This window comes from Catharus ustulatus, chromosome 31, assembly GCF_009819885.2.
Source record: "Catharus ustulatus isolate bCatUst1 chromosome 31, bCatUst1.pri.v2, whole genome shotgun sequence".
Taxonomy (NCBI): Eukaryota; Metazoa; Chordata; class Aves; order Passeriformes; family Turdidae; genus Catharus; species Catharus ustulatus.
The window spans coordinates 1-24,981 of NC_046251.1; the positions used below are offsets into that span (position 1 = coordinate 1).

A 24,981-nucleotide genomic window follows, 5' to 3' on the forward strand; every position below is an offset into this window, starting at 1 on the left:
TTCTCATCCTTCTGGCCACTTTCCTTCCTAGGGAGCTGGAGTCATTTCGCCAGGGAGAATGCAGAGCTGCGCCGCATGCAGGTGGCCCCGAAAGTCTCCCTTCCCTGGCCCCCAAACTGGCCCCCAAAGTCCCCCAACCTCTTCCCTCATCCCCCAAACTGTCCCAACAAACTTCCCCTCCCCCAAAACTGCCCTCCAAATCTCCCCACAGCTCTCCCCGGGCTGGCGCTGGAGCAGCCACAGCAGCACCCCCCATCCCTCCCCCACACAGTCAGGTAAGTGCTCCCCAAATTTTTAAGGTCTTCCACACCCTAAAACCCCTCCCCATCCCCTGCTTGCTTGGGTCTTCCCAAATTTTCTGTCTCCCTTCCAGTCACCGCGCAGCCCCGCCGGCAGCTGAGCAGCCAAGTGGTCAGGTAAGGGAGGGGCATCCTAAATTTGGGGTGGGGTTCCCCCCATTGCAAAGGGGAGTCCCCAAAACCTCACAGCCCTCTTTTGCAGCCGCTTGTCCTCACTGGAGCCCCCCTGGTCCCGCAGCACCCCAGGATGGCAGGTAAGACCTTGCCCCAAATTGGGGCCATCCAAAAAAAGGGGTGTTCCCATAATGCTTTGCGTGCACCCCCACAGGTTGGCGTAGCCTACAGAGATTCAGGGACCCCTCTGGCCTCTAGCATGGGTGAGCAACTCCAAATCCTACAGGATTTACCCCAAAATAATGCCGCAAGCACCACCGTTCAGCTCCAAGCCTCATCCCCTTTCCTCATCTCCAAGGAGGGACCCCAAAACCCCTGATCTCTCCCCAGAGAGACCCAAAAGCCCCTATAGGACCCCCAAACCCCTGATCTCTGCCAATAGGGACCCCAAACCCCCATGGAAGGAGCCCAGAGCTCCACAAACCCCCCACAGGACCCCAAGCCCTCCCAGAGAAGCCCCTCAGCACTGGTCCCCATCTGTGGGGTGACCTCAAAAACCCCCTAACGCCCTTTTTTCCTCCTTAGTGACCCCCCAGGCTGGGACAAGCGAGGGGCAGGTACTGGGGCAGTGGGAGGGACTGGGAGGGACTGGGGTCCTTGGGATAAACGAAAGACGTGGAGAGGAGGATCTGGGGGGACTGGGATAAACTGGTAGAGACTGAGAGGGGATGTGGGGAGCACCAGGAGGGACCTGGGGGCACTGGGAGGGGGTTACTGGGAGGGACTGGAATAAACTGGGAAGGGTAACCGGGAGGGACTGGAAGTGGGCGTTGGTTACTGGGGGAGTATTTGGATTCCTGGCAGCACTGGGAGGGGAGGTTGAGATTACTGGGAGGGGAGCTTGGTGTTACTGGGAGCACTGGGAGCACCCCAGCTTCACCCCCCCCCCCCCTGCCCCTCCCTTATCCTGCCTCTTTTCCTCCTAAACCAAGACAAAATCTCCACATTCAGTAGCTATTCCCCGTATTCAGTAGCCAAGCCCCCGCAAAATTCATTAGCCACTCCCCAAAATGCGGTAGCCAGCCCCAAAATACGGTAGCCACACCGAAATTCGGTAGCTAGGACCATTTCCCTGTATTTAGGGTTCTGCTCTGCGGCTGGCGAGGGACTGGCGCTCCCAGTGGGATCCCAGTCCACGGCCATAAAGGACAAACAGGGACCTCTGAAGGGATCCGAGGCTCCTGCACCGGGAGCGCCGGGACTTCCCTGGAGGTGGCTGGGGGCAGAAGTCAAGAATAATTAAAAAGATGCCAATTTTGGGGCTATTTTGTGTCCGTTTTGTGGGGCCGGGGGGGAGGAGGGGGGTGGCCTCCACTGCGTGGCCCGCCACCGCTTACATTTCGAGTTGTGTTGCCGGTGCTGCGTTGGTGGCTCGGTGTGGGGGCGGCAAAAGGGGAAAGCGGGGCTTGGGGGGAGTGGGGGGAAATTGGGAAAAATCGGGGAAATTGGGGAAAAATGGGGGAGGCGGGTATGAGGGGGTCTAGGGAGGAGGGAGAGGGCCCGCGAGATCCTGGGAAAGCGCGGATTGGTGGAAATCCGTTAGGGGGCGCGGCATGAGCGCGGCCGGTGCTGGGGATTGGAAGCAAGGCACGGAGGGGGCGGGACCTGCGCGGGTGTCGGAGCCGGATTGGTGGCCAGGAGGGCGTCGGGTCACCTGGAGCGGCGTCACTTCTGGTTAGCGGAATTTCCGCGTCCTGCTTGGCCTGCGGTCGCCGCTGCTCCGGGAACGCTCCGAGAGCGGCCCGGGCCCCCCAGAATCGCCCCGGGACTACTCCGAATTCCTCCGCAACAGCCGGGGCTCCACCTCCGGACTCTCCTGCGGTACGGCCCGGCCCGGCCCAAGCCGCTCTTCCCCCGCCCCGGGTCCGGCGCGGGGCTCGGCGGGGCCGGCCGGGGATGCCGCGGCGCTGCCCGCGCCATGTGGTACATCATGCAGAGCATCCAGAGCAAGTACTCGCTGTCCGAGCGCCTTATCCGCACCATCGCCGCCATCCGCTCCTTCCCGCGGGACAACGTGGAGGATCTCATCGGCCGGGTGCGCCCCCGCGGCCGGGACATCCCCCTTCTTCCGCGGCCGGGCTTGAGTCTCGCGGGGGCTCCGGGTCTTCTGACGGGCACTGCGAGCTGTCCCCGGCTGTCCCGGTCCCTGCCGAGCTTCCGTGAGGAGTCCCTGGAGGGGTTTTTGGGTCCCGAGAAGGGAAGATTAGGGCATCTCCGGTAGAGTCTAGGCTTTTCCTTCCCCGCTCCGGATCCGCGAGGCCGGGGGATCTGCGGCGGTCTCTGGGCGCCGTTTGGTGACAGTGAATTGGTGAAACACAAGTGGGAGCCGGGATTAAGACCGGGAGCGTTCTTGCGAATGAACCCGTGGGATTTCTCTTAATTAAACCTTTCTGAAGGGATGGGAAGAGCAGGGAAATGGGATGGGATTTGCTGACCCCGAGGCGGTTTCTGCCCTCGGAAGTTCCTGCAAAATCCCGGGATTTGTGTGAATTGACCCTTTCTGAAGGGGTTAAAGCGGGGAGTTCCTGACCCAGGGGGGTTCTTTTACTCCCCAGGGCGCCGATGTGAACTGCCTGCACGGCACCCTCAAACCCCTGCACTGCGCCTGCATGGTGGCTGATGCCGACTGCGTGGAGCTCCTGCTGCAAAAAGGAGCTGAGGTAAAGCTTTGAAAAAACTCAAAATAGATGGAAAATGCCGAGAAAAGGGGTGGGGAAGTCAGGAGGAGCTGATAAACAACTAGGGTTAGAGCTGATGAGTTAAAGTTGGATTTTGGGAAAAAGTTATTTCTCCAGAGTGTCATGGGGCACAAGCTCCAGGGACTGTTGTTTGGACATCAGGCGGGATTTTTGAGTGTCTTGTGAAGGACCAGGGCTTGGATTTGATGATCTTTGTAGGTCTTTTTCTGCTCAGGATGTTCAGTGGGTTTGTAACTCCTTACAAAGTAGCATCAGGCAAATGTTTGTTGTCCCAGCAGGGAGGGAATTTTTGGGCTGAGATTTTTGGGAGCAGAGGAAGGATTTAAAGCTATATTTTTGTGCTGGGCTGTTGGGGAGGCTGAGGAGGGAGAATTAAAAGCTGAACGTTTGCGCTGAGATTTTGGGAAGGTGAGGAGATAGGATTTAAAAAACAAATTTTGCGCTGACATTTTGGGAGGCTGGGAAGAAAGAATTAAGCCCTAAATTTGGTGGATTATTTTTTTTACCTGACTTTCCCCTGGCTTGCTGGGCTAAGCTCTTCCTCATTTTTCCCTACATTTGAAGCCTTTGGCTGTTCCCTTGCTGCTGTATCCAGCCGGAACCGCTCCCTGACTCCCAAACCTTTATTTTCTCACCCAGGTGAACGCCCTGGATGGCTACAACCGTACAGCCCTTCACTATGCAGCAGAAAAAGATGAAACCTGCGTGGAGATTTTGTTGGAGTACGGAGCCAACCCCAACGCCCTGGACGGCAACAAGGACACACCGCTGCACTGGGCAGCCTTCAAGAACAACGCCGAGTGCGTGCGGGCCCTGCTGGCCAACGGCGCCCTGGTCAACGCCCTGGACTACAACAACGACACCCCCCTGAGCTGGGCGGCCATGAAGGGCAACCTGGAGAGCGTCAGCATCCTGCTGGACTTCGGCGCCGAGGTGCGCGTGGTCAACCTGAAGGGCCAGAGCCCCATCTCACGCCTGGTGGCACTGCTGGTGCGGGGCCTGGGCACGGAGCGTGAGGACTCCTGCCTGGATTTGCTCCACAGAGCCACGGGACACTTCGAGCTGCGCAAGAATGGGAGCCTGCCCTGGGAGGTGGCCCGGGACCCGCAGCTGTGCCAGCGGCTGACGCTGCTGTGCTCGGCGCCGGGCACGCTGCAGGCGCTGTCACGCTACGCCGTGCGCCGCTCGCTCGGCCTGCGCTTCCTGCCCCAGGCCGTGCAGCAGCTGCCACTGCCCGCCTGCCTCAAGGAGTACCTGCTGCTGCTCACCTGAGGCAGGGACACCTGCCCGTCCGCCACATCGCTCCTGGGAGAGGTTCCCCGCTCGCTTCACAACTCGCAGGGTTCCTCTCTGTGGTTTTTGTTCCCCTTGGCCACCTGGGACCCCGCTGGCCGCTCAACACTGCCTCTGTTTCCTCCCCCTGTCCCTTCCATTTTGTCCTCTCACGGTTCCTCCTCTCTGTCCCCTCCACTTCTCCCCCTGTCTCCTCCTTTCACCCTCCTGCAATGAAAAATATCCGTCTGATGGCAAATTATATCCCAGCTGTTGGATTGATCTGTTTTTCCCCTTTTTTTCTTTTATGTTTCCTTTTTTGCCTTGGGAAAGGAAGGATTTAAAGGAAAATTGTCTTTTGAGGAAGGACCCTGGCCAGGTTGGGATGCAGAGAATTTCTGTGGGATGTGTTGGCTGAAAATCAAAAATCCAGGTTTGGATCTGAACTTTTGCAGGACTGGAATTCTTGTGGGCCAAGGAAATTTTCTCCAGAGAGCTCCACATGGAGCTGAGGGCTTCTTTCCCACCTCCTCAAGCTCTTCCTGAGGTTTCCCACCAGGAATTCACTCTTTGGTGTTGGTTTGGGGGGTTTTTGGGGATCTGTTCCAGGGTCCAATGGAAGAGCAGCTCTCCAAGGTGAAACCAAGCAGCTAAAAACTCTTGTTATTTTCTGGGAGGAACTTGGGGACGAATGCTGAAATTCCACCTCTTTTATCCCTCTTTGTTATGCTGGGCAGTGAAATCCTGAGGAGCAGGAGGGATTTGGGGGGAGTGCAATCCAGGTTTGCCTTTCCATGGATTTACAGAGACCTGGAGCACTTGGATAAGCACTGAATTTATTGAAATATCTCCATTTTGTGACTCTTAACCCTAAAAACCTCAACCTCCACCACCCATCAACTCATCATGCCATTGCTTGACCACTTCTCAAAGTCCCATAAAATCCCTGAAAAGCCTCAAAAGGCTGTGGGAAACAGGGATTTTTGGGGTTTCTCAGGGCTGGCAGTGGCCACTGTTCCTGTCACACGGTGGCTTCAGGGACCAGGACCTTGCGGGTCAGGTGCTCCAGATGCGCCGTCTCCGACGTGTCCAGCTCGATGTTGTACTTGGCCAGGACTTTGAGGATGGGCCGCAGCTTCAGCCACCACTGCTCCTTGGGGATGCGGTGCCTGAGGAGGCAGGACAGGGAAAGGCTGGGGACATCCCTGGGGAGGGATCCTGAGCTTTGTCCCACCTTTCTGGGGTGGGGAAGGGAGGGACACGCACTCGAAATCCGTCTGCTGGCGCAGCTCAGTGATGGGCTGGAACATCAGGCTGCGCTTGCGCATCCCCAGCAGGCACGCCGAGTCGGCCGTGTTGGCAAAGATCCGGCCTGGGAGGGACACGGGAATGTTTGGGAACCTCCTGGAGGCGAGTTGGGAATATTTGGAATCCACCAGGGATGTGCGAGGGAAGGGTGGGAATGTTTGGGAATCTTCAGGAAGGGGAGATCACCTAGGAAGTGAAGTTGGGAATGTTTGGGATCCTCCTGGAGCAGGGGTTGGGAATGTTTGGGACCTTCCAGGAATATGAGAGGGGAGGTTGGGAATGTTTGGGATCATCCAGGAGCAGAGAACACCCCCCAGAATCCCATGAGAGGGCATTTTGGGAATGTAGGGTCACTCTGGGGTCCCTCTGGGATTCCCTTTCCAGCAGCACCCACCATGCCGGGAGCACTCCTTGATCTTCCCGGTGATCCAGGCCACAGCCTTGGCGCCCATCTTGGTGCCGAAATTACGGTCGAAAGGGGTGGGACTGCCTCCCTGTGCCAGGAGAATCCAAGATGAGCCGGGGAATCCCCCAAACCCCGATCCCATTCCCAGGGGAATTCTTAAACCCTCATGCCATTCCCACAGAATTCCCACCTGCTGCATGTGCCCCAGGACATTTTTCCGGCAGTCAAAGACCCCTTTGCCCTCCTCGGAGTAGAGGTTGTAGATGAAATCTGTGGTGTAGTTCTCATTGCAGCGCTCGTTCCTACAGCAGGAACAGGATCAGGCCCAAACTCCACAATTTACCCCATCCCTAACAATTCCACTGATCCCAAACCCAGTCCCCCCTGGGGGTGACATGGGGCCCACCTGAGCACAAGCCCCCTTTTCACCGAGGTTTTCATCTTCTCTGTCAGGTGGTCCACGTTGGCCTGCGGGGTCAGGAGTGGAGTCAGGAGTGGAAACCTGCTCATTCCACACCACCCTGGTGACACTGGGGACAGGGGACAGGGCTGAGCCCACCTGCAGGTCGCGGCTGCTGAAGGGCTCCTCGAAGATGTAGGCGGCGTCGGCGCCAGCCGCCAGCCCGGCCATGGTGGCCAGGTAGCCACAGAAGCCACCCATGGTCTCGATGATGAACACACGGCGCTTGGTGCCTGCAGCCGACTGCTTGATCAGGTCACACGTCTGCAATGGGGACAGGATTTGGGGTCAGGAAAAGGGATTTAGGGCCAGGGGATTGGGGTTCCTGCCTCAGACTGCTTGATTAGTTCACATGTCTGAAATGGGGGATTTGGAGTCAGGAAAAGGGGTTTAAGGGCAGGGGAGTTGGGGATTTCCATCGTGGTCTCAGCCCAGTGATGGTGGTGGGAGAAGTATTTTGGGATCAGGGGAATTTGGGGACCTCCACTGGGGTCTCATTATGGTGTTTGGGAAGAGGAGGGTTGTGGGATTTAGGATCTCACTGTGGTGAGATGGTGTTTGGGATGTGGGATTTGGGGTCTGGCTGTGGTGATGGTGATTGGGATGAGGGGGATTTAGGGTGGGTATTTGGGGTCTCACATTGGTGATGGTGTTGAGGGAGGTGTCGGCGCCAATGCTGAAGTCAGAGCCGGGGACGTTGTTGGAGACGGTGGCTGGGACGATGCACAGGGGGATGCAGAGCTCCTCAAAGCGTGCCCGGCCCTCCACCAGCTCCAGGCCACCCACGAACGCCTGCAGGACAATGGGGACATCAGGGAACAAAGGGGACACTGACCACACCCTGAGTGGACGCGGCCCTCCACCAGCTCCAGGCTGCCTGTGAGTGCCTGGAGGACACTGACCATGCCCCAGACATGCTCTGACCAAGCTCCACTCACACCCTGTGGATCTCGTCCTGTCCACACCCTGCCCACCCCCCACTGACCTCAAAGCCGCCGATGATTATGAGCCCGTGGATCCCAAATTTGCTGATGTTGGTGCTGATCTCCTCGAAATATTTCTTGGGCAGAGTCCTGGGAAGGGGAAGCCCCTCTGGATGAGCCTGACCAGGGTGACCAAATGACCCCACATGGCAGGGGGGGCAGTCACCTCTTGGTGCCCAGTTTAGATCCTCCCAGCCCTGTCCAGCCGCCCACGGTATTCCAGCCAATCTCCTCCACCTGGGGGATGAAACAAGGGGTTAATGGGGTGGGAGAAAGGTCTGGGGTCACACTGGCCCCCCTCAGCCCTATCAGAGCCATATTGGGGTCACACAATGTCCCCTGGCTCAGAGACAGCAGCAGATCAGACCCACAGCAGTGTTGGAGTTTGGACGGGGTTAAACACCCTCATCGCATGAAATTCCTGAGGAATCCCCATCCCTGCACGGCCACAACTGCCCCTTCCCAGGCCCTTTTCTTGCACCCTTTTCCCACACGGATCTCCCCATCCTCAAATCCAACCCCTCAAATCCATACTGCACTTCCCAAACGCTTTTCCCACCCTATTTTCCCACTGGAATCTCCCCATTCCAAAACCCAACCCTTCAAACCCATCCTGCACTTCCTACCCCCTTTTCCCTATAGGAATCTCACCAGCCCCTCGAATCCATCCAAAACCCCCATTCCCTGTAGGAATTTCAGCATCCCAAACCCTTTCCCCTCTGGAATCTCCCCATCCCGGACCATTTCCCCACCCTTTTCCCACCCTATTCCCTTCTGGACCCTCACCATGCTGAAGGTCGCCCCCTCAAATCCACCCCAAACCCTATTCCCAGTAGGATCTCCCCATCCCAACCCCATTCCCTGTAGGATCTCACCATCCCAAAGGCCAGCCCCTCAAAGCCATCGTGCACAGCGAGCATGCGGTGTCCGTGGATGAGGCCGATCCTCACAGTCGACCGCACGGCCGCGTTCATCCCCGCTGCCGGAGCGCCCACGTTCATCACGGCCACCGTGTACCCGCTCTGGGGACAGGAACGGGGTCAGCGACATGGGCACAGGGGTCAGTGGGCCTTGGGGACAGCAGCAGGATTGGGGTGTCTTGGGATGGAATTGGGGTGTCCTGGGTCAAGCCCCTCCCCAGTGCCCCCTACCTTGGTGGCAGGCGGGCGGATGTGAGCCAGCAGCTTGTAGACGTTCCAGTTGTTCTGGAAGCTCCTAAAAATCGGGGAAATTGGGGGTTTGGATCATTTTGAGGACATTGGGGTGCAGAGACAAGGACAATGAGATGCCACCCACCGGCCCCGCAGCTTCAACGCATCCTCGAAGCGTCCCTCGTTCATGGCTGTGGTGACGTCCTTGGTCTGGGAGCACAGAGGGGGATTGGGGTAGGCTCTGTCCCTGGGGTGTGATTGGGGTATCCTGGGGTGGGACTGGGGGGGATGGGGGTTTCCTGTGTGGGACTGAGGTGGGATTGGGGTGTCCTGGGGTGGGATCCATCCCTGGGGTGGGTTTGGGGACATCTCAGGTGTGGGAACCATCCCTGGGCTGGGCCTGGGACCACTCTCAGTGTCCCCCACCCCCACTCACCACCTGGACGCACTCCATGAGGGGCAGGCGCACAGCCTGGTTGCCGGACAGACTGACCACACAGGCCGGTGTGTCCGGTGTCGCCTCCAGCAGCGCCATCACAGCCTCCACACCCATCCTGCTGGCCTGAGAGGACGTGGGGGGTGTTACCTCCAGTGGAAGCTGTCACCTCCAGGTCCCCTTGTTTGGGGCCGGGATAAGGAAGGAGGTGCCCACCAGGATGCGGTCAAAAGCTGAGGGGGTCCCCCCGCGCTGGACGTGGCCTAGGATGGTCACCCTTGTGTCATACCCCAGACGTTTCACCACCAGCTGTGGGGACACAGGAGAGCTCTGGGACTGGTCCCAGAAGGCAGGGTGGGGGCAGAGGGGGTTGTCCCCCATGTCCCCCTGTCCCCTGTGTCCCTCTGTCCCCACTCACGGCCTTGATCTCATCCGAGGTGATGGGCTTGCCCTGCTTGTCGATGGCGCCCTCGGCCACGATGATGATGTTGAGCCTGGAGCCGCCATCACGGGTCTGGGGGGAACACAGGGTGATAACAGGGCTGGGAACAGGAGGAGATTCTCCCTTCATCTTTCCCATCCATCCATCCATCCATCCATCCATCCCCATGTCCTTCTCTCCCTCCCACCTCAGCCAGCCTCCTGCACAGGTGCTCCTCCCAGTCGTCCTCAGGGGGTGACTCGGGGATGAAAACCCAATCGGCGCCGCAGGCCAGGGCTGTGATCAGTGCCAGGTACCTGAAGTGGGGCCAAAAACAATTTTTGAGCCACTTACCCCAATTTTGGGGGTGACAAGAACCCCTCCCAGGTGCCATGAGGACGTACCCGCAGTGCCGCCCCATCACCTCCAGCACAAAAGTCCTCTGGTGGCTGCAGAGACAAGAAAGTGTCACCCACCCAAAATGGGGACACAGCGGGTTGGGGACAATAAGAGTGTTCCTGTCACCTCTGCGCCGTGGTGGTGATGGCGTCCACGATCTCCATGATGCGGTGCAGCGCCGAGTCGGTACCGATGGTCATGTCAGTGCCGCAGAAGTCGTTGTCAATGGAGCCCACCATGCCCACGATGTTCAGGTGGCTCGAGCGCTGAGCCTCCTCTGCCGTGATGCCACCTGGGGAAGCGGTGGGCAGGAGGGGGCATCACCCCCAGATGGTCACTCAGTGGGTGTAGGTGTCACAGGCATTGTTAGGGGGGAAAATGCTCAGCTTTGGGTGACAAAACCCCATACTTTTGTGTAGCACACCTTGATTTTGGAAACAAAACTCTTGGAATCAAATCTTTCCACACCCCCTTTTCCTAATGTGGGACCCCTCCAAAATGTCCTCTTAGGGAAGGGGTGCCACAAATCTCCATTTTGGGAAAAAACACCAATTTTTGAGTGCCACACCCTGTTTTTTTGAAGCACACCCTCTTCTCCCTCTGTGTCCCCCCTAGAAAGATCTTCATCAGTCCCCCAAATCTCCTTATTTAGGGAAGAAAACACTAAGTTTCACATCCTGATTTGGAACCAAACCTTTACACACACCTGTTCTTTCTGTGCCCCCCTCCAAAATGTCCCCTTGGGGAGCAAAGATGCCCTAAACTTCCATAATTAGGGAAAACTCACACATTTTTGTGTGCCAAAACCTGAATTTTTGTGTGCTTTTGAACCCAAACCTTTCTCATTTTACTCCAACCCTTTCCTTCTGCCCCTCTCCCTCATCCCGAGGTGGTTTCGAGGCTCCCCCCGTGTTCCTCCGTACCGGTTTTCACCAAATCTGCCAGGAGCCCGCCCCACTCGGCGCGGAAGGTGTCGGCGCCGGTGAGGCTGCCGTCGCCGCCGATCACGCACAGGTTGGTGATGCCGCGCTTGACCAAGTTCCGCGCGGCGCGGAGCCGTCCTTCGCGCGTGCGGAAATCCTGGCAGCGCGCGCTGCCGATCACCGTGCCGCCCTGGGGACGGCGGAGGATGTGTGGCCTTGGGTCTGTCTGTCTGTCCGTCCCTGTGTCCATCCACCCCTCTGTCCACCCTGCCATCCCATCCCCGTGTCCATCCCTGTGCCCACCCCTCTGTCCGTCCCCCTATCCCAGCTCCGGTTTTGGGTCATTTTCTGCTGAGCCCAGGCTCAGACTGGGACCGGTGAGGAGCACACCAGTGCCCCCCCAGCCCAAGAGCACATCCCCCAGTGTCTCCCTGTTCCTGTCCCTGTCCATGTCCCTCACCAGCTGCAGCATCATGGACACGCTCTCCCACGTGGCCTCCTTGATGTGCTCGCCGCCGTCCACGAGCCCCTGGTAGCCCTGGGGGCACAGAGCGGACAGTGGTTGAATGACCTTTTCCCAACTTTTCTGGTGGGGATGTGGAATTTTGGGATCGGGGCTGGGCACTGACCTCATACACGTAGAACACCCTGGCCCCGGTGTAGATCCCCACGCGCACCACGGCGCGCACGGCCGCATTCATCCCTGTGGGACATTGCTGTCACCCCCTGGACACCTGCAATCTCCCGAGGACAACCACAAAGCCACCATCCTGTCACCTCCCTGTGACTGCCACCCCCAGGGGACACCCCAAATCCGGCCCCCCCTTCCCCCCCTTCCCCTCCTTGTCCCCCCTTGCAGCTGCCACCCCCTGGGTTATTTTTGCCCTGGTGACCTTTGGTGGCAGCGCCTGACGCGGGTGATAAACACGGGGTGGGTGGGGGGGGGACGGGACGAGGGACACTCCGGGGGGGCCGCCCTGGCCGGGAACCCCCCCCCCCATGTCTGTCCGTCCCCAATCCTTTTCCAGGACCCCCCCGGAAAAATCCCAAATTTGGGGATGAATCCTCGGAAGTTTGGGCAATCCTGATTATTTTGGTTCAATGCCAAAGTGCCACCAATGTCCCCCTGGATCCCCCTCCCCGAATTTTGTCAATGTTGTCCCTCCCCACGGCATTGCAAAACTCCCCCCGAGCTCCACCCGACCCCCAAAATCCCGCCAAGGTCATTCCCAAAACCCCAATCCAGGGAATACCCTGACGGCTGTGGGATCAAAATCCCGATTTTTACCCCAGAAGGAGCGATTTTAGGGATTTGGCGGCGATTTTTAGGGATCTGGGGAGAATTTCAGGGAGTTTGGAGACCCCAGCGATTTCAGGATCCCGGGGGATTTGGGGAGTTTTAGGAGAGGAGGGAGAAATTTGGGGGGATTTCTAGGGATCTGGGGCGGGATTTTGGATCCCGGGGGTTTTGGAATAGCGGGGATTTGGGATCCTGGAGATTTGGGGTTTGGGGTCCCCTTACCCTGCGCGTCTCCCCCGGAGGTGAGGACGGCGATGGCTTTGCCGACCCCCAGGGTCTCGGAGTGCCGGGGTCCCACGGGGCTCGGGGACATTTTCCTGCCTGAAAAAAAAAAAAACAAAAAAAAAAAAAACAGAAACGGAAAATCGGGAAATTCGGGCAAATCCCAAGGCGGGAAGGGCGGCTCTGTCCCTCCGGGTGGCGCTGCCAGCGCAGAGTGGCACCGCTGGGGGAGGAACACGGGGACAGGGACAGCGGGACAGCCCCGCTGCCACCGCCAGGACACTCCCGCCCGGGGGGGCGCTGGGGGACTCCTTACTGGTCCCAGTCTGTCCTTACTGGTGCCAATCTTGGGGCCTTACTGGTCCCAGTCCCTCCTTACCGAGGCCAGTCTATCCTTACTGGTGCCACTCTGTCTTTACTGGTTCCAGTCTGCATTCCCTATTCGTCCCAGTCTCTATTCCCTGTGGTTACTGGTCTGCCCTCCTTACTGGTGCCAGTTTATCCTCCTTGCTGGTCCTAGTCTGTCCTTACCAGTCTCAGTCTGTGTTCCCTGTGGGACTTGCTCTGCACTCCTTACTGGTTCCAGGCTGCTTTTCTTACTGGTCCCAGTCCCCATTCCCTGCCGCTGTCTCTCCCGTTGCTGTTGGCTGCCGGCCCCGGTGCGGGGGCGTTACTGGTGCCAGTCCCCGTGCCCTGCCATGCCTCTCCCTGCTGGTCCCAGTCTGGGGGCGCTACTGGTCCCAGTCCCTGTTCCCTGCTGATACCAGTACCTCTCCCTGACCAGTTCCAGTTTATCGCCGGTCCCGGTGCGGGGCGGTTACTGGTCCCGGTCACAGCTCCCAGTGGGATCTGCTCTGCCTTCCTTACACTGGTGCCAGTCCCCGTTCCCTGCCCGCGGGCGTTATTGATGCCAGACCGCGGGCATCACTGGTGCCGGTGCGGGGCCGTTACCGGCGCCAGTCCCCGCTGCCCCCGGGGAGCACTGACCTGCGGAGCGCCGCCGGCTCGGGGCGGGGGGCACGAAGGACAGGAGGAGGAGGAGAAGGAGCGCGGCCAGAGAGAGCGCGGCCGGGGCCAGGAACCGGCTCAGTCCCGGGGACAGCGGGACCGCCACCATGGCCCGGGGACAGCCCGGACAGCGCCACCATGGCCCGGGGACAGCGCGGAGACACGGGCTCGGGGACCTGGGATTGGCCGCAGGGAGCGGTGTAAGGACATCGCGGTAATGGGATCGGGTAACGGGATCGGAGTAGCGAGATCGCGGTAATGGGATCGGGGTAATCGGATGGCTGTAACGGGATCGGGGTAATGGGATCGGGGTAACGGGATAGCTGTAACGGGATCGGGGTAATGGGATGGCTGTAACGGGATCGGGGTAATGGGATCGGCTGTAACGGAATCGGCTGTAGGGTCCAGCTATTGTGGGATTGACTCTAACGGGATCGGTTCTGATGGGATCCGCTATTATGGGATCGGCTGTAACAGCTTTGGATGCAGGGACCAGCTGTAACAGGACTCACCATAGGGAGAAACCGGAATAGGCTCAGCTGTAATGGGATCGACTGTGATGGGATCGACTGCAGGGAGTAGCTGTAATGGGATACACACACAGAATGACCCCCTACAGGATGACATCATCACAGGGTGATGCCCTATGCGGTAGCACGCCCTCCCACAGGGTGACCCCCTATAGGATGACCTACACACACAGAGTGACTCCCTATAGTGTGACCCTCCCCGCAGGGTAACCCTCTGTAGGGCAACAACTCCCACAGAATGACCACCCACCACAGAGTGAGCCCCTGCGGGGTCACAGCCCCACAGAGTGAGCCCCTGCGGGGTCACAGCCCCACAGAGTGACCCCCTGCAGGGTCACAGCCCCACAGAGTGACCCCCTGCAGGGTCACGGCCCCACAGAGTGAGCTCCTCTAGGGTCACAGCCCCACAGAGTGAGCTCCTCTAGGGTCACGGCCCCACAGAGTGAGCCCCTGCAGGGTCACGGCCCCACAGAGTGACCCCCTGCGGGGTCACAGCCCCACAGAGTGAGCCCCTGCGGGGTCACAGCCCCACAGAGTGACCCCCTGCAGGGTCACGGCCCCACAGAGTGAGCCCCTGTAGGGTCACAGCCCCACAGAGTGAGCTCCTCTAGGGTCACAGCCCCACAGAGTGAGCCCCTGCAGGGTCACAGCCCCACAGAGTGAGCCCCTGCGGGGTCACGGCCCCACAGAGTGAGCCCCTGCAGGGTCACAGCCCCACAGAGTGAGCTCCTCTAGGGTCACAGCCCCACAGAGTGAGCTCCTGCAGGGTCACAGCCCCACAGAGTGAGCTCCTCTAGGGTCACAGCCCCACAGAGTGACCCCCTGCAGGGTCACAGCCCCACAGAGTGACCCCCTATAGGGTCACAGCCCCACAGAGTGAGCCCCTCTAGGGTCACGGCCCCGCAGAGTGAGCCCCTCTAGGGTCACAGCCCCACAGAGTGAGCCCCTGCAGGGTCACGGCCCCACAGAGTGAGCCCCTGCAGGGTCACAGCCCCACAGAGTGACCCCCTGCAGGGTCACGGCCCCACAGAGTGAGCCCCTGTGGGGTCACATCCCCGTCCAGGGTGACCCGTCCTCTCTGCGTTGCTACCCTGGACATCCAACCCGCCAGAGGGCGCGCTCTTCTCCCAGCAATGCGCGTCTCGCTTCCCCGCTATCTTCCACTTCCGGCGGCGCCTCACCCGCCGCCTTCCCTTCCGCTTCCGACGCCTCTTCCTCGCTGGAGCCGTCGAGCCCGGGAGAACCGCGCGCCCTCGGGACGCTTCCTGTGCCACTTCCGTTTCCGGTCGAGCGGCCGGGCCGGCTGAGGGCTGCGGAGCGGCGGCGGTTCCGGGCCCTGCTCCGCTCCCTGACCCCGCTCCTCTCCCTCCCGCTGCCCTCACACCGGAGTCCGCCGCCGCCGGGCCTTTCCCCGTGCCCGGTCCCGCCGCCGCCGCCGTCCCCGATGAGGATGGAGGCCCGGGGTGCGGCGCGGGCCCGGCCCGGCCCGGCCTTCAAGGGCTTCGGCGCCGAGAGCAAGGTGCGGCGGGGAGCCGGGACCCTTCTCCTTCGGGGCCAGAGCTGCCCCGACTCTTTCCCTCATGGAATTACAGCAGGATTTGGGCGGGAAACCGGTTTCGGGAATATTTGGGACAATTCCCCCGTGCCGGGGTGCTCCTGGGACACTTCCATCCGCGGTTTTTCTGGGAAAACTCAGCCTAAAGACCCCAGAAGTCAAATGCCAAACCCGTTTTGAGTTTTTCCCGGTTCCTGACGTGGGAATTCCGCCTAGAATTTGCCGGGAATTGACAGCCCGAGTGTGGGATCCACCCCAGGCCCGGAGCTGCCGGCAGAGCTTCGGAATTTTGGATTTTTCCACCAGTTTTTGGATTCTTTCTGCTCCATAAATTCTCTCCCTAAAATTTGAGAGTTGGGAGTTCTGGGAGTTGTGACCTTTAGAAACTGTGAATTTTGGGATTTGGGAATGTTAGGAATTGTGAACTTCAGGAGTTTTGCATCTTAGGAGCTGGCAGTTTTGGGGGTTAGGAATTTTGGCAGCTGTGGCTGTTAGGGATTGTGAACTTTAGGAATTGTGAATTTTGGGAATCATGGACTTTAGCAATTGTGAATTCCTGCCACCATTCCCAGCCAACCCTGGGAACACCCTTTCCTTTTCCCTGTAATTTTCCTGGATTCTTCCCTGGCATTTTCCCCCTTCTAACCAAAATATTGGAATTTTCCCACTGTTTTTCCCAGTTTTTCCCCTCCAAACTCAGCAGCTTCTCGTGCCCTGCTGGGAACTCCTCCTGCTCCCTCAACTACACCCCAGGTGAGTTTTCCCTCTGGAATTTGGGATTTCCCTTTGGAGAAAGGGAAATTTGGGAATTTTGGGGAATTCCCGGTGTTTTTCCTCTTAGAAATTCCCGAAAGATTCCCGGGAGCCAACGGGCAGTGGAGGAGCTCCAAGCCCCGGGGGAGCCGAGGCTCCTTCCTGGAGACCCGGAAAAATTCCAGGTGGGTGCAGCAGATCCCAGATTCCAGGGTTTCGTTTGATATTTTTGGAGGTTTTATTTTGGGATTTTTCAGGGGATTAAATTTAGTATTTTGGGGGGTTTTTGGCAGTTTTATTTGGGATTTTGGTTGTTGGGGGACGATTTTTGAGTGCAGTGTGGGATTCTTGGTGGATTTTTGAATTTCATCTGGGATTTTTGGGGAGGTGGAATTTTTAATTTGGGGGATTTATTTGGGGGGGGGTTTGGAGTTTTTTTTCTTTTTTGGTGATATTTTTGTGGATTTCATTTGGGGTTTTTGGGACAGGATGGTTGGGGATTTTATTTGGGATTTCGAGGATTCTTTGGGGGATTGGGGGGGCAGTTATTTGGAATTTTTTGGCATTTCATTTCTCCTTTCATGCTTTTATTTGGGGTTTGAAACCAATTTGCGGGATTTACAACAAACCTGAGGTGTTTTTGCCTCCTTCCAGTGGGAATTCCGGCGCTTTTGGGGGAAAGTCCACCCTCCACGGAACCTCTTTCCCCCTGAAGCCAGCCCCGAGCCCCTCCTGGAGCCGCCGCAGCCCCAAGAAAGCCCCGCGGCGCTTCCTGAGCGCGGCCGAGGAGGTGACGGGGCTGGGAGCGGGGAAATGCGGGGAAATGCTGGGGCTGGGAGCGGGGAAATGACGGGGAAATGCTGGGGCTGGGAGCAGGGAAGTGCTGGGAAATGCTGGGGCTGGGAGCGGGGAAATGCTGGGAAATGCCGGGGCTGGGAGCAGGGAAGTGCCGGGGCTGGGAGCGGGGAAATGCAGGGAAATGCCGGGGCTGGGAGCAGGGAAATGACAGGGCTGGGAGCGGGGAAATGACGGGGAAATGCTGGGGCTGGGAGCAGGGAAATGCTGGGGCTGGGAGCAGGGAAATGCTGGGAAATGCCGGCAGTTTTGTGGGACTGGGGGGGCTCGGGCAGAGCTAGGGGTGCTGCTGGGGTTAAACAAGAAAATTCCTGTGCTTTTCCAGCCGTAAATCCCAACTTTCAGGGGTTTTTCTCAGCATTTTCTTCACGGGATCCCAGCAGACCCCTGAATTTGGGGGTAATCCCTCGGGATCGGTGAATTCCAGGGGTTTGACAGGAGTTTTTTCCGTGGTTCTTCCCCACAGACCGTGCGGGAGGAGGAGCGGGAGATTTACCGGCAGCTGCTGCAGATGGTGACCGGGAAGAAATTCTCCAGCTGCAAACCCTCCCCACTGCTCCCCTTCCACCTGTGAGTCCACAGCATCACAAAAACCCCAAAAACCTGCCCCAGATCCCAAAGATTCTCAAAAGCCCTACTCGAATCCCAAAAATCCTTCCCCAAATCCCTGAAAATCACTAAAGGCCCAGCCCAAATCCCAAAATTTTCCAAAAAACTCTTTCCTAATCCCAAGAAATCCCCAAACCCCTCCCCAAATCCCAAATCTCCGGTCTTTTCCCAGGATATTCCCTAACTGGGTGTGTTTTTGCAGCTCCCGCTGTCCCCGTTCCAGCCCCTCCCTGACCCAGGAGGCTCCCAGGGATGATCCCGAGGCACTGGAAATTCACAAAATTCCGGGTCCTGCTCCACATCCGCCGGAGCCGCCCCAGAATTCCCAAAATACCCCCCTGGGCCCCTCTGCGGGGTTTCCTGGGGGCTTCCAGCCACAGAATTCCGCAGCCCCCCAGCAGCGGGAGGAGGAGCCCGTGGCCGGGGCACAGAGTGAAGGTAAAGATTCCCAAAAATTCCAGGAAAATAACCCCAGGGATTGTAGAAGATCCCCCAAGCATACCAACATCTCAAATAAACAAAAATGAACAAACTATGCCCCCCCCAAATAAAAATAAAAAAAAAATCAAAAACAAAAAAAAAATCCTCCCAAAAAAATCTGAAATAAGTTTTTACAAATCCCGAAAAACTCCACTAAAAATTACAAAGAAAACACCCCAAAAAATTCCAAAGAAAGTACACTAAAAAAATCCCAGATATATCTCAGAAATCCCACAGGTCCCAGATGAAATGAAAAGCAAATGCCAAGTAACCTGAAACCCTGGGAAAAGGATTTACATTCCATAACCAATTCGGGGGTTTTATTTGGGATCGGGAGGGAAGGATTTGGGCTGGGAATCTAGGGAGACAAAATTCCAGGAATTTTTCCCTTTTTTAGGGTCGGATTCCGTCATTTTGCTCAAGGTCAAGGATTCCAGGACGCCAGCTCCAAGGTGAGGGGTGGGAAATGGGGAGATGGAGGGGATTTTTAGTGACACGAGGAGGTGACAGTCAAGAAGGACAGGGTGAGAAATTGGGAAATGAGGGAATTCTGGGGAAATTCTAGGATTTTTGGTCACTTCCAACCCTCCTTTCTTCCTCTTTGCAGCCTCCCCTTTTTCCAGGCCGAGCTATGGATCAAAGAGCTGTGAGTCAATATTCCTTGCTTCCTATTCCTGGGATTTTTGGAGTGGAAAAACCAAAATCCTGATTTTTTAAATCCATTTTTCCATTAAAATCCTGGCTCTTCCAGGACGAGTGTCTATGATTCCCGAGCCAGAGAGAGGTGGAGGCAAATCGAGGAGCAGAAAGCTCTGGCCCTGCAGCTCCAGAGCCAGGTGAGAATTACATGGAAAAATGCCCTGGGTTGGAAAAATCGTGGGGGGAAAGTGCAAAAACGGGAAAAAAGCGGGAAAAATCAACTTTTTAAAAGCTTTTGTGCTTCCCAATCCTGGGATAAACAGCAAGGAGAAGAAGAAATGTGTCCCAGGTTGGAAATCACACCAGATTGGGAATTTTGGCATTGGGAGGATGGTCATGGCTTGGAAAAGGGGTCAGAATCCATGGAAATCGGGAAAATGCAGATGTGGCACTTGGGGACCAGAGTTGGGTGACTCTGGAAGGGTTAATTCCATGATCCTGGAGGTTTTTCCAAATTTTGTTGGTCCTAAATCCTCTTTTTCCCCGATCCCAAATGCCTCTGTGAGGAGAATCCCTGATCCCAGCTCTCTCATTCCTAAATCCCCGATCCCTGATCCCGGCTCTCTCATTCCCAAATCCCAGTCCCTGATCCCGGCTCTCTCATTCCCAAATCCCAGCTCTCTCATTCCCAAATCCCCCATCCCTGATCCCAGCTCTCTCATTCCCAAATCCCAGCTCTCTCATTCCCAAATCCCAGCTCTCATTCCCAAATCCCAGTCCCTGATCCCGGCTCTCTCATTCCCAAATCCCAGCTCTCTCATTCCCAAATCCCAGTCCCGGATCCTGGCTCTGTCATTCCCAAATCCCAGCTCTCTCATTCCCAAATCCCCCATCCCTGATCCCAACTCTCTCATTCCCAAATCCCAGCTCTCTCATTCCCAATCCCAGTCCCTGATCCCGGCTCTCTGATTCCCGCAGCGCCTCCAGGAGCGGGAGCGCTCCGTGCAGGACCTGGTGGATCTGCACCTGCGCGTGCCCCTGGAGAAGGAGATCCCGGTGGCCGTGGGGCCGGAGGGGCCGGAGCGCGCCCGGGCGGGCCAGGGCGACGAGGAATTCCCAGAGATCACCGAGGTGGGGCTGGGAGCGGCTGCTCCTGGGGCTGCTGGGATTTGGGCGCAGGGATGGAGCCCCACGCCCTGCTCCCGTAGGACTTGTGGATCAAGGGACAAAGAATCAGTTTGGGGTTCAGCCCCTGGGGATTTGGGGCCTGGAAAAGCAGGAATTCTGCCTCCCCTTGCCACAGGAAATGGAGAAGGAAATCAAGAGCCTTTTCCGAGGGGGGAACCAGGACGAGGTGCTGAGCGAGGCTTTCCGCCTGACCATCACCAGGAAGGACATCCAGACCCTCAACAACCTCAACTGGCTCAACGACGAGGTGAGAGCCCCAAAACTCCCAATTCCAGCAGCTTGGGAGGGAAAAACGGGTGGGTGTGGTGCTGGGAGGGGATTTGTGGGTTGGTATTCCCACCCTGGAGTAATAAATCCGTGGGGAGAGCGCTGTAAAATAACAACAATTTAATTGATGGGGGGAATTAGTGATAGTGGGAGAATGGGATTGATGTGAACAGGGGAAACAACAAGTAAATCTTAAATGCAGACAAATAAATACAGGAAAGTTCCTAAAAATCCTTGGATTTTTTCTGGATTGCTTTAATAGTATGGAGCTATTGCAAACCCCCCTGGGTTTTTTGTAGGTTTTAATGCAAATCCTGCTTTTTGGGGGTTTACTCCCTAACTTGGGCCACAAATCCGAACTCCATGGTAAAATAAATAAAAATCCTGTCTGTTTTCCCTTTCTTTTCCCAGATCATCAATTTCTACATGAATTTGTTGATGGAGAGGAGCAAGGAGAAGGATTTGCCCGCAGTCCACGCCTTCAACACCTTTTTCTTCACCAAATTAAAGACTGCAGGCTACCAGGCTGTGAAGAGATGGACAAAAAAAGTGGATATTTTCTCCGTGGATCTGCTCCTGGTGCCCATCCACCTGGGAGTGCACTGGTGCCTGGCTGTGAGTGCCTGAATTATCCTGGAAATCTTCAACTTGGAGTTCAGGGCTGGAATTTCATTGATTTTGGGTGATGTTGAGGGGAAAAATCTGTGCTTGTGACTCACATTAAAGCCTGAAGTGGGTACAAGGCTAGGACCGGCTTTTTTGGGGGGGGTTTAGATCTTACATTCAGACTGGAGGTGACTTAATTCCTTAAAATCCTCAGTTTGGTATTTAAGGCCCAAATTTTGTTGGTGTTGGGTGATGCTGAGGGGAAGATTTGGTGTTTGTGGCTCAAATCCGAGTTTAAAGGGAGATACAAAGGTAGGAGCAGCTTTCTGTGGGGGTTTTAGTCCTTAAATTCAGCCTGGAGGTCATTTTAGGGAATTTATTCTCTTGGGAAGATCCGATTTCCCCGTTCCCACCAACTCCTGGTGCCACAGGATCTTGTTAAAGAGATTTAGGCCACAGATATTTCACTTTATTTCACTTTTCCCTCTCCTTTGTCCATCCCCTCCCCTGGCTTCTGGCATCCTGCAGGGATTTTCAGCTCCTTTAGCAAAAACCTCCTCAATTTATTAATTCCTTGCTTAAATTGTTGATTAGTTCCATGGAGAAGAGGTCATTTTCACAAATGATGTGGGAGTGGGGAGGGAAAGCACCAAAAGCTGCCCAGACTGAGGCCTTGAGAGGTGGGACAAAATCGTTTAAACCTGTGGGAGGAATAATAGTAATAATAACAACAACAACAATAATAAATAAATAAATAAATAAATAATTATATTAGAGGCTGATTTAGACATGGTTAAGAGCACAGCAGGAAATGGGGTTTTTTGGGCAAAATCCTTCTGTGAAATAACCTGAGGTTCTTTTTGGCCTGCAGGGAGAATTCCTGATTTTTTTTTTTTACCCACTCTAAGGATTTTTCTCTGTACAGGTCGTGGATTTCAGGAAAAAAACCATCACGTACTACGATTCCATGGGGGGGATCAACAGTGAGGCCTGCAGGATCCTGCTGTGAGTGAAATCCCTGCCCCGGGAGAATCCCACTCCTGCTTCCCCAGCCTTGGAAACACTGGCTTGGCCTATTTTTGGGGTCATTTTTGGGCCCTCTAGGGTCACTTTTTGCTGCCTTTTTCAGGCTCATTCTTCCCTTTCAGGACCTGCAAAATTCCTGCCCTTCCCTGGAATTGCCTCCCACAAATCCCAGGAATTCTCTCCCTTTTTTTTCTCCCATGAGATTCAGCCTCTCCTGATTAAATTCTAGATTTTTTTGGCATGGATTGATTTGTAAATCCCCACCCCAAGTCCCTTTGGGAATGACCAAACAGAGAAAAACCTCAGAATTCCCGTTTTCCCATGAATTCCAGCTTTTCCCACTCATTTTCCCACAGGCAGTACCTGAAACAGGAAAGTTTGGATAAGAAAAGGAAGGAATTCGACACCAATGGATGGGCCCTGCTGAGCAAGAAGAGCCAGGTTTGGAGAGCCCAGAATTCCCAAAAAAACTCGGGATTTCCTTGGATTCTCTTCCCTTTTCAGGCCCCTTTTCCTTCAGGGATTCCTGGGAAGAAAAGGAGGGAACAAATCCCAAATCTTGAGAGAGGAAATTTTTCACAGGGGATCTGAGGGAAGGGTTTGGGTGGGAATGCAAGAAATCCTGGAGTTCTAGGACTCGTCCAGCCCAAAAGGTTCTGGAATTCTGGGACTTGTTTGGTTTTCCAGCAGGAGGTTCCCCTGGGATTTCCCTCAGATTTCCCTGGGATCAGGGGGGGTTCCTGGGCGGTTTGGGAGCGTTGGTTTCCCCGCAGGAGATCCCGCAGCAGATGAACGGCAGCGACTGCGGGATGTTCGCGTGCCGCTACGCCGAGTGCATCTCCAAGGACAAGCCCATCAACTTCACCCAGGTACCCCCTGCTCCCGGCCCCCAAAATCCGGGACAAATCCCCCCATTCCACCACAAAGTCCCAATGAATCCCTGGGTCATTCCCCATTCCCAACCTCTGGGAATATCCCACTTCCCTCCTCCAACATTCCCAAATTCCCTCAGGTCCCAGACCCCAGGGCCAGGAAAACCCCAAATTCCCCAGAGCCCCAGGAAAATCTGGGATAAATTCCCCATTTTTTGCCTGAATCCCAAGAAATTCCCCCTTTTCCCCCCATTCCTCAAAGCCCCAGATTTTGCTGATTTTCCGTGGGGAAAAAAAAAAAAAAAAACGTGAATCCACCCCTGGATGAACAAACCCTGACCAAAATTCCCATTTTTTCCCATTTCCCCCCAAAATTCCCAAAGCAACACATGCCCTACTTCCGGAAGAGGATGGCTTGGGAAATCCTGCACAGGAAGCTCCTCTGATGCTGGAAAAATCCCAAAATTCCAGAGATTTGGATCAGAAGAATCCCGGGATTCTCCTCGGGACACAGCCAAGGAACTCCGGGTCCTGCTCTTCCCAAAAAAATCCCCTTGGATTTGGGGGGAATAGAAAAGTTTGGAAGCACAGTTGGGATTTTGTGGAGGTTTTTTCCCTCTTTTTTGAGATTCCAGGATAGATTTTCCTGCTTCTCTGTCTGCTGGGATGGGGAAATTTGGGAATGTTGGGCTTCTTGGAGCCAGATTTTCAAGACAATGGAGGAGCCTCTGGATTTGGGTTGGGAAAAGCAAGGGAAGGGTTTGGTTCTGGAGGGAATTTTTGGAGATCATTCCAATTTTTTCCACCTCATTCCCAAAGTTTGGGGATTTTATCCATGGGAAAACCTGGAGTGGGATCCCTGGGAATAATTCCTGCTTAAATCCCAATTTTTCCCAATTTTTCTTCCCAAATTGCAGCTTTATAGCATGGTTTTTCCCAGGATTAAGCTCCAGAATGCCAGAATTCCTCTAGATTTATACCCAAACTTTGTTTTTCCGAGGGATAAACCCCAAAACCTGGGATTTTTGGAGAGTTTTTGGGAATTCTCCCCTCCTTTTCAAGCTGCTTAATCCCAGCAGCTCCTGTTGCTTTTTCCATCTACTTTTCCCACTTTTTCCCAGAAAAAAAGCTCTCCCAAATCCCAGGAACTGCAGAACCATGGGGAAAGCCCCAAAATCCTGGAATCCCTTCAGTTTTTCCCAAAAGAACCCCAGGACTTATTTGGGGAGCTTTTCACACCCCTTTCCCCAGATTAATTTATTCCTGAATTTTTTTGGAGCTTCCCAAGCCTCTGGATTTGCTCTTCCTGGTGGAAAAGAAGATTTTTAAGAAGAAAAGTGGGAAAAAATCCCAAATTTTTGTATTTTCCCTCTCCTGCGGGAGCTGGGAACTTTTTCTATTTTTCCCAAGCTGGGAGCTGAAGTTTTGTACCGAATTCCCAAATTTTTGGAGCCCTTTTTCCCGGTTTTTCCCGGCCCTTTGTGTCCCTTTGGATCCCAAATTCTCTTCCCTGTTTTATACCAGATTCATTTCCTACTTTTTTTATCTTTTATTGGAATTAAAGATGTGAAAAAAAAATCCTTGAATTGTGGAATTTTCCTGCTTTTTGTGCTCCCTGGGTGGGAATCCCAGGGAAAGGATTTGGGGTTGTTTGCCCTCAGGCAAAGAAATCAGGCAAAGTGCCCCAAAATCTGGGAAAAGCCCCAAAGTCCAGTGTAGATGCCCAAAAATCCAGGGGAGATGCCCCAAAACCCGGGCAGACACCCCGAAATCCATCCCAAAATGACCCCAAATTCCACGGAGCACCCTCAAATCCCGTCGGGAATTCCCTCCCCCCTCCCTTCATGCCCCTCCACCCGCCCTGGCTCTGGCACTATTTTTACCAAAATTCCCTGAAAACGCCAGGATTTGGGATAAAAGCTCCCTTTGTGGGGCTGCGGCCGGGCCGGGCAAACCTCGACTCTCCCGGGAATCCAAAAATCCCAAAAAAATTCCGGGACACGGAGTCCCCCTGTGCTACCCCCTGAGAACCGGGAAAATGCCCCAAAATCCCTGGAAAATGCCCCAAAACGCCAAAGGATGTCCCAAAACCAGGGATGCCTGCCCCATAATCGGACACAAATCCCCCAAATACATGAAA

The 24,981-nt window shown here is 55.7% G+C and overlaps 4 protein-coding genes across 12 annotated transcripts; 3 read left to right on the forward strand and 1 right to left on the reverse strand.

The window, feature by feature from the left end:
* The first annotated feature begins 6 nt into the window (after nucleotides 1-6).
* Nucleotides 7-1,738, forward strand: LOC117009125 (pectinesterase inhibitor 10-like). Of its 5 annotated transcripts, none has more exons than XM_033083334.1 (6): nucleotides 7-275; nucleotides 374-416; nucleotides 502-553; nucleotides 628-676; nucleotides 999-1,030; nucleotides 1,556-1,738. In XM_033083334.1, the coding sequence occupies exons 1-6, from the start codon at nucleotides 59-61 to the stop codon at nucleotides 1,616-1,618; spliced, it is 456 nt and encodes a 151-aa protein (XP_032939225.1). In that variant the 5' UTR covers nucleotides 7-58; the 3' UTR covers nucleotides 1,619-1,738. The 5 variants fall into 5 exon arrangements, 4 of the variants coding, with proteins under 4 accessions (XP_032939225.1, XP_032939224.1, XP_032939223.1 ...); XM_033083336.1 differs by lacking the exon at nucleotides 999-1,030 and having other exon boundaries at nucleotides 36-81; nucleotides 212-275; XR_004420427.1 differs by having other exon boundaries at nucleotides 628-1,030.
* A 394-nt stretch (nucleotides 1,739-2,132) lies between these two features.
* Nucleotides 2,133-4,726, forward strand: ASB8 (ankyrin repeat and SOCS box containing 8). 2 transcript variants are annotated; one of them, XM_033083316.2, is made up of 3 exons: nucleotides 2,133-2,508; nucleotides 3,029-3,133; nucleotides 3,812-4,726. In XM_033083316.2, exons 1-3 carry the CDS (start codon nucleotides 2,392-2,394, stop codon nucleotides 4,442-4,444), a joined length of 855 nt encoding a protein of 284 aa, XP_032939207.1. In that variant the 5' UTR covers nucleotides 2,133-2,391; the 3' UTR covers nucleotides 4,445-4,726. The 2 variants fall into 2 exon arrangements, with proteins under 2 accessions (XP_032939207.1, XP_032939209.1); XM_033083318.1 differs by having other exon boundaries at nucleotides 2,370-2,512; nucleotides 2,989-3,133.
* Nucleotides 4,727-4,768: 42 nt separating this feature from the next.
* Nucleotides 4,769-14,367, reverse strand: PFKM (phosphofructokinase, muscle). 3 transcript variants are annotated; one of them, XM_033083312.2, is made up of 23 exons: nucleotides 13,974-14,367; nucleotides 12,454-12,552; nucleotides 11,561-11,634; nucleotides 11,392-11,469; nucleotides 10,932-11,121; nucleotides 10,135-10,300; nucleotides 10,014-10,058; nucleotides 9,818-9,926; nucleotides 9,607-9,702; nucleotides 9,405-9,497; nucleotides 9,189-9,314; nucleotides 8,898-8,962; nucleotides 8,753-8,816; nucleotides 8,477-8,623; nucleotides 7,768-7,838; nucleotides 7,604-7,691; nucleotides 7,258-7,410; nucleotides 6,718-6,882; nucleotides 6,565-6,626; nucleotides 6,349-6,460; nucleotides 6,147-6,246; nucleotides 5,711-5,816; nucleotides 4,769-5,613 (listed from the first exon to the last, which is right to left on the reverse strand). In XM_033083312.2, exons 1-23 carry the CDS (start codon nucleotides 14,089-14,091, stop codon nucleotides 5,466-5,468), a joined length of 2,475 nt encoding a protein of 824 aa, XP_032939203.1. In that variant the 5' UTR covers nucleotides 14,092-14,367; the 3' UTR covers nucleotides 4,769-5,465. The 3 variants fall into 3 exon arrangements, with proteins under 3 accessions (XP_032939203.1, XP_032939202.1, XP_032939204.1); XM_033083311.2 differs by lacking the exon at nucleotides 13,974-14,367 and adding an exon at nucleotides 13,441-13,570; XM_033083313.2 differs by lacking the exon at nucleotides 13,974-14,367 and adding an exon at nucleotides 12,985-13,182.
* Nucleotides 13,569-24,427, forward strand: SENP1 (SUMO specific peptidase 1). Of its 2 annotated transcripts, none has more exons than XM_033083314.2 (16): nucleotides 13,569-13,661; nucleotides 16,227-16,299; nucleotides 16,388-16,484; nucleotides 16,954-17,089; nucleotides 17,621-17,724; nucleotides 17,966-18,201; nucleotides 18,641-18,695; nucleotides 18,851-18,889; nucleotides 18,995-19,079; nucleotides 19,861-20,013; nucleotides 20,186-20,317; nucleotides 20,749-20,952; nucleotides 21,869-21,948; nucleotides 22,326-22,410; nucleotides 22,743-22,838; nucleotides 23,225-24,427. In XM_033083314.2, the coding sequence occupies exons 1-16, from the start codon at nucleotides 13,569-13,571 to the stop codon at nucleotides 23,285-23,287; spliced, it is 1,731 nt and encodes a 576-aa protein (XP_032939205.1). In that variant the 3' UTR covers nucleotides 23,288-24,427. The 2 variants fall into 2 exon arrangements, with proteins under 2 accessions (XP_032939205.1, XP_032939206.1); XM_033083315.2 differs by lacking the exon at nucleotides 13,569-13,661 and adding an exon at nucleotides 14,945-15,510.
* Nucleotides 24,428-24,981: the final 554 nt, after the last annotated feature.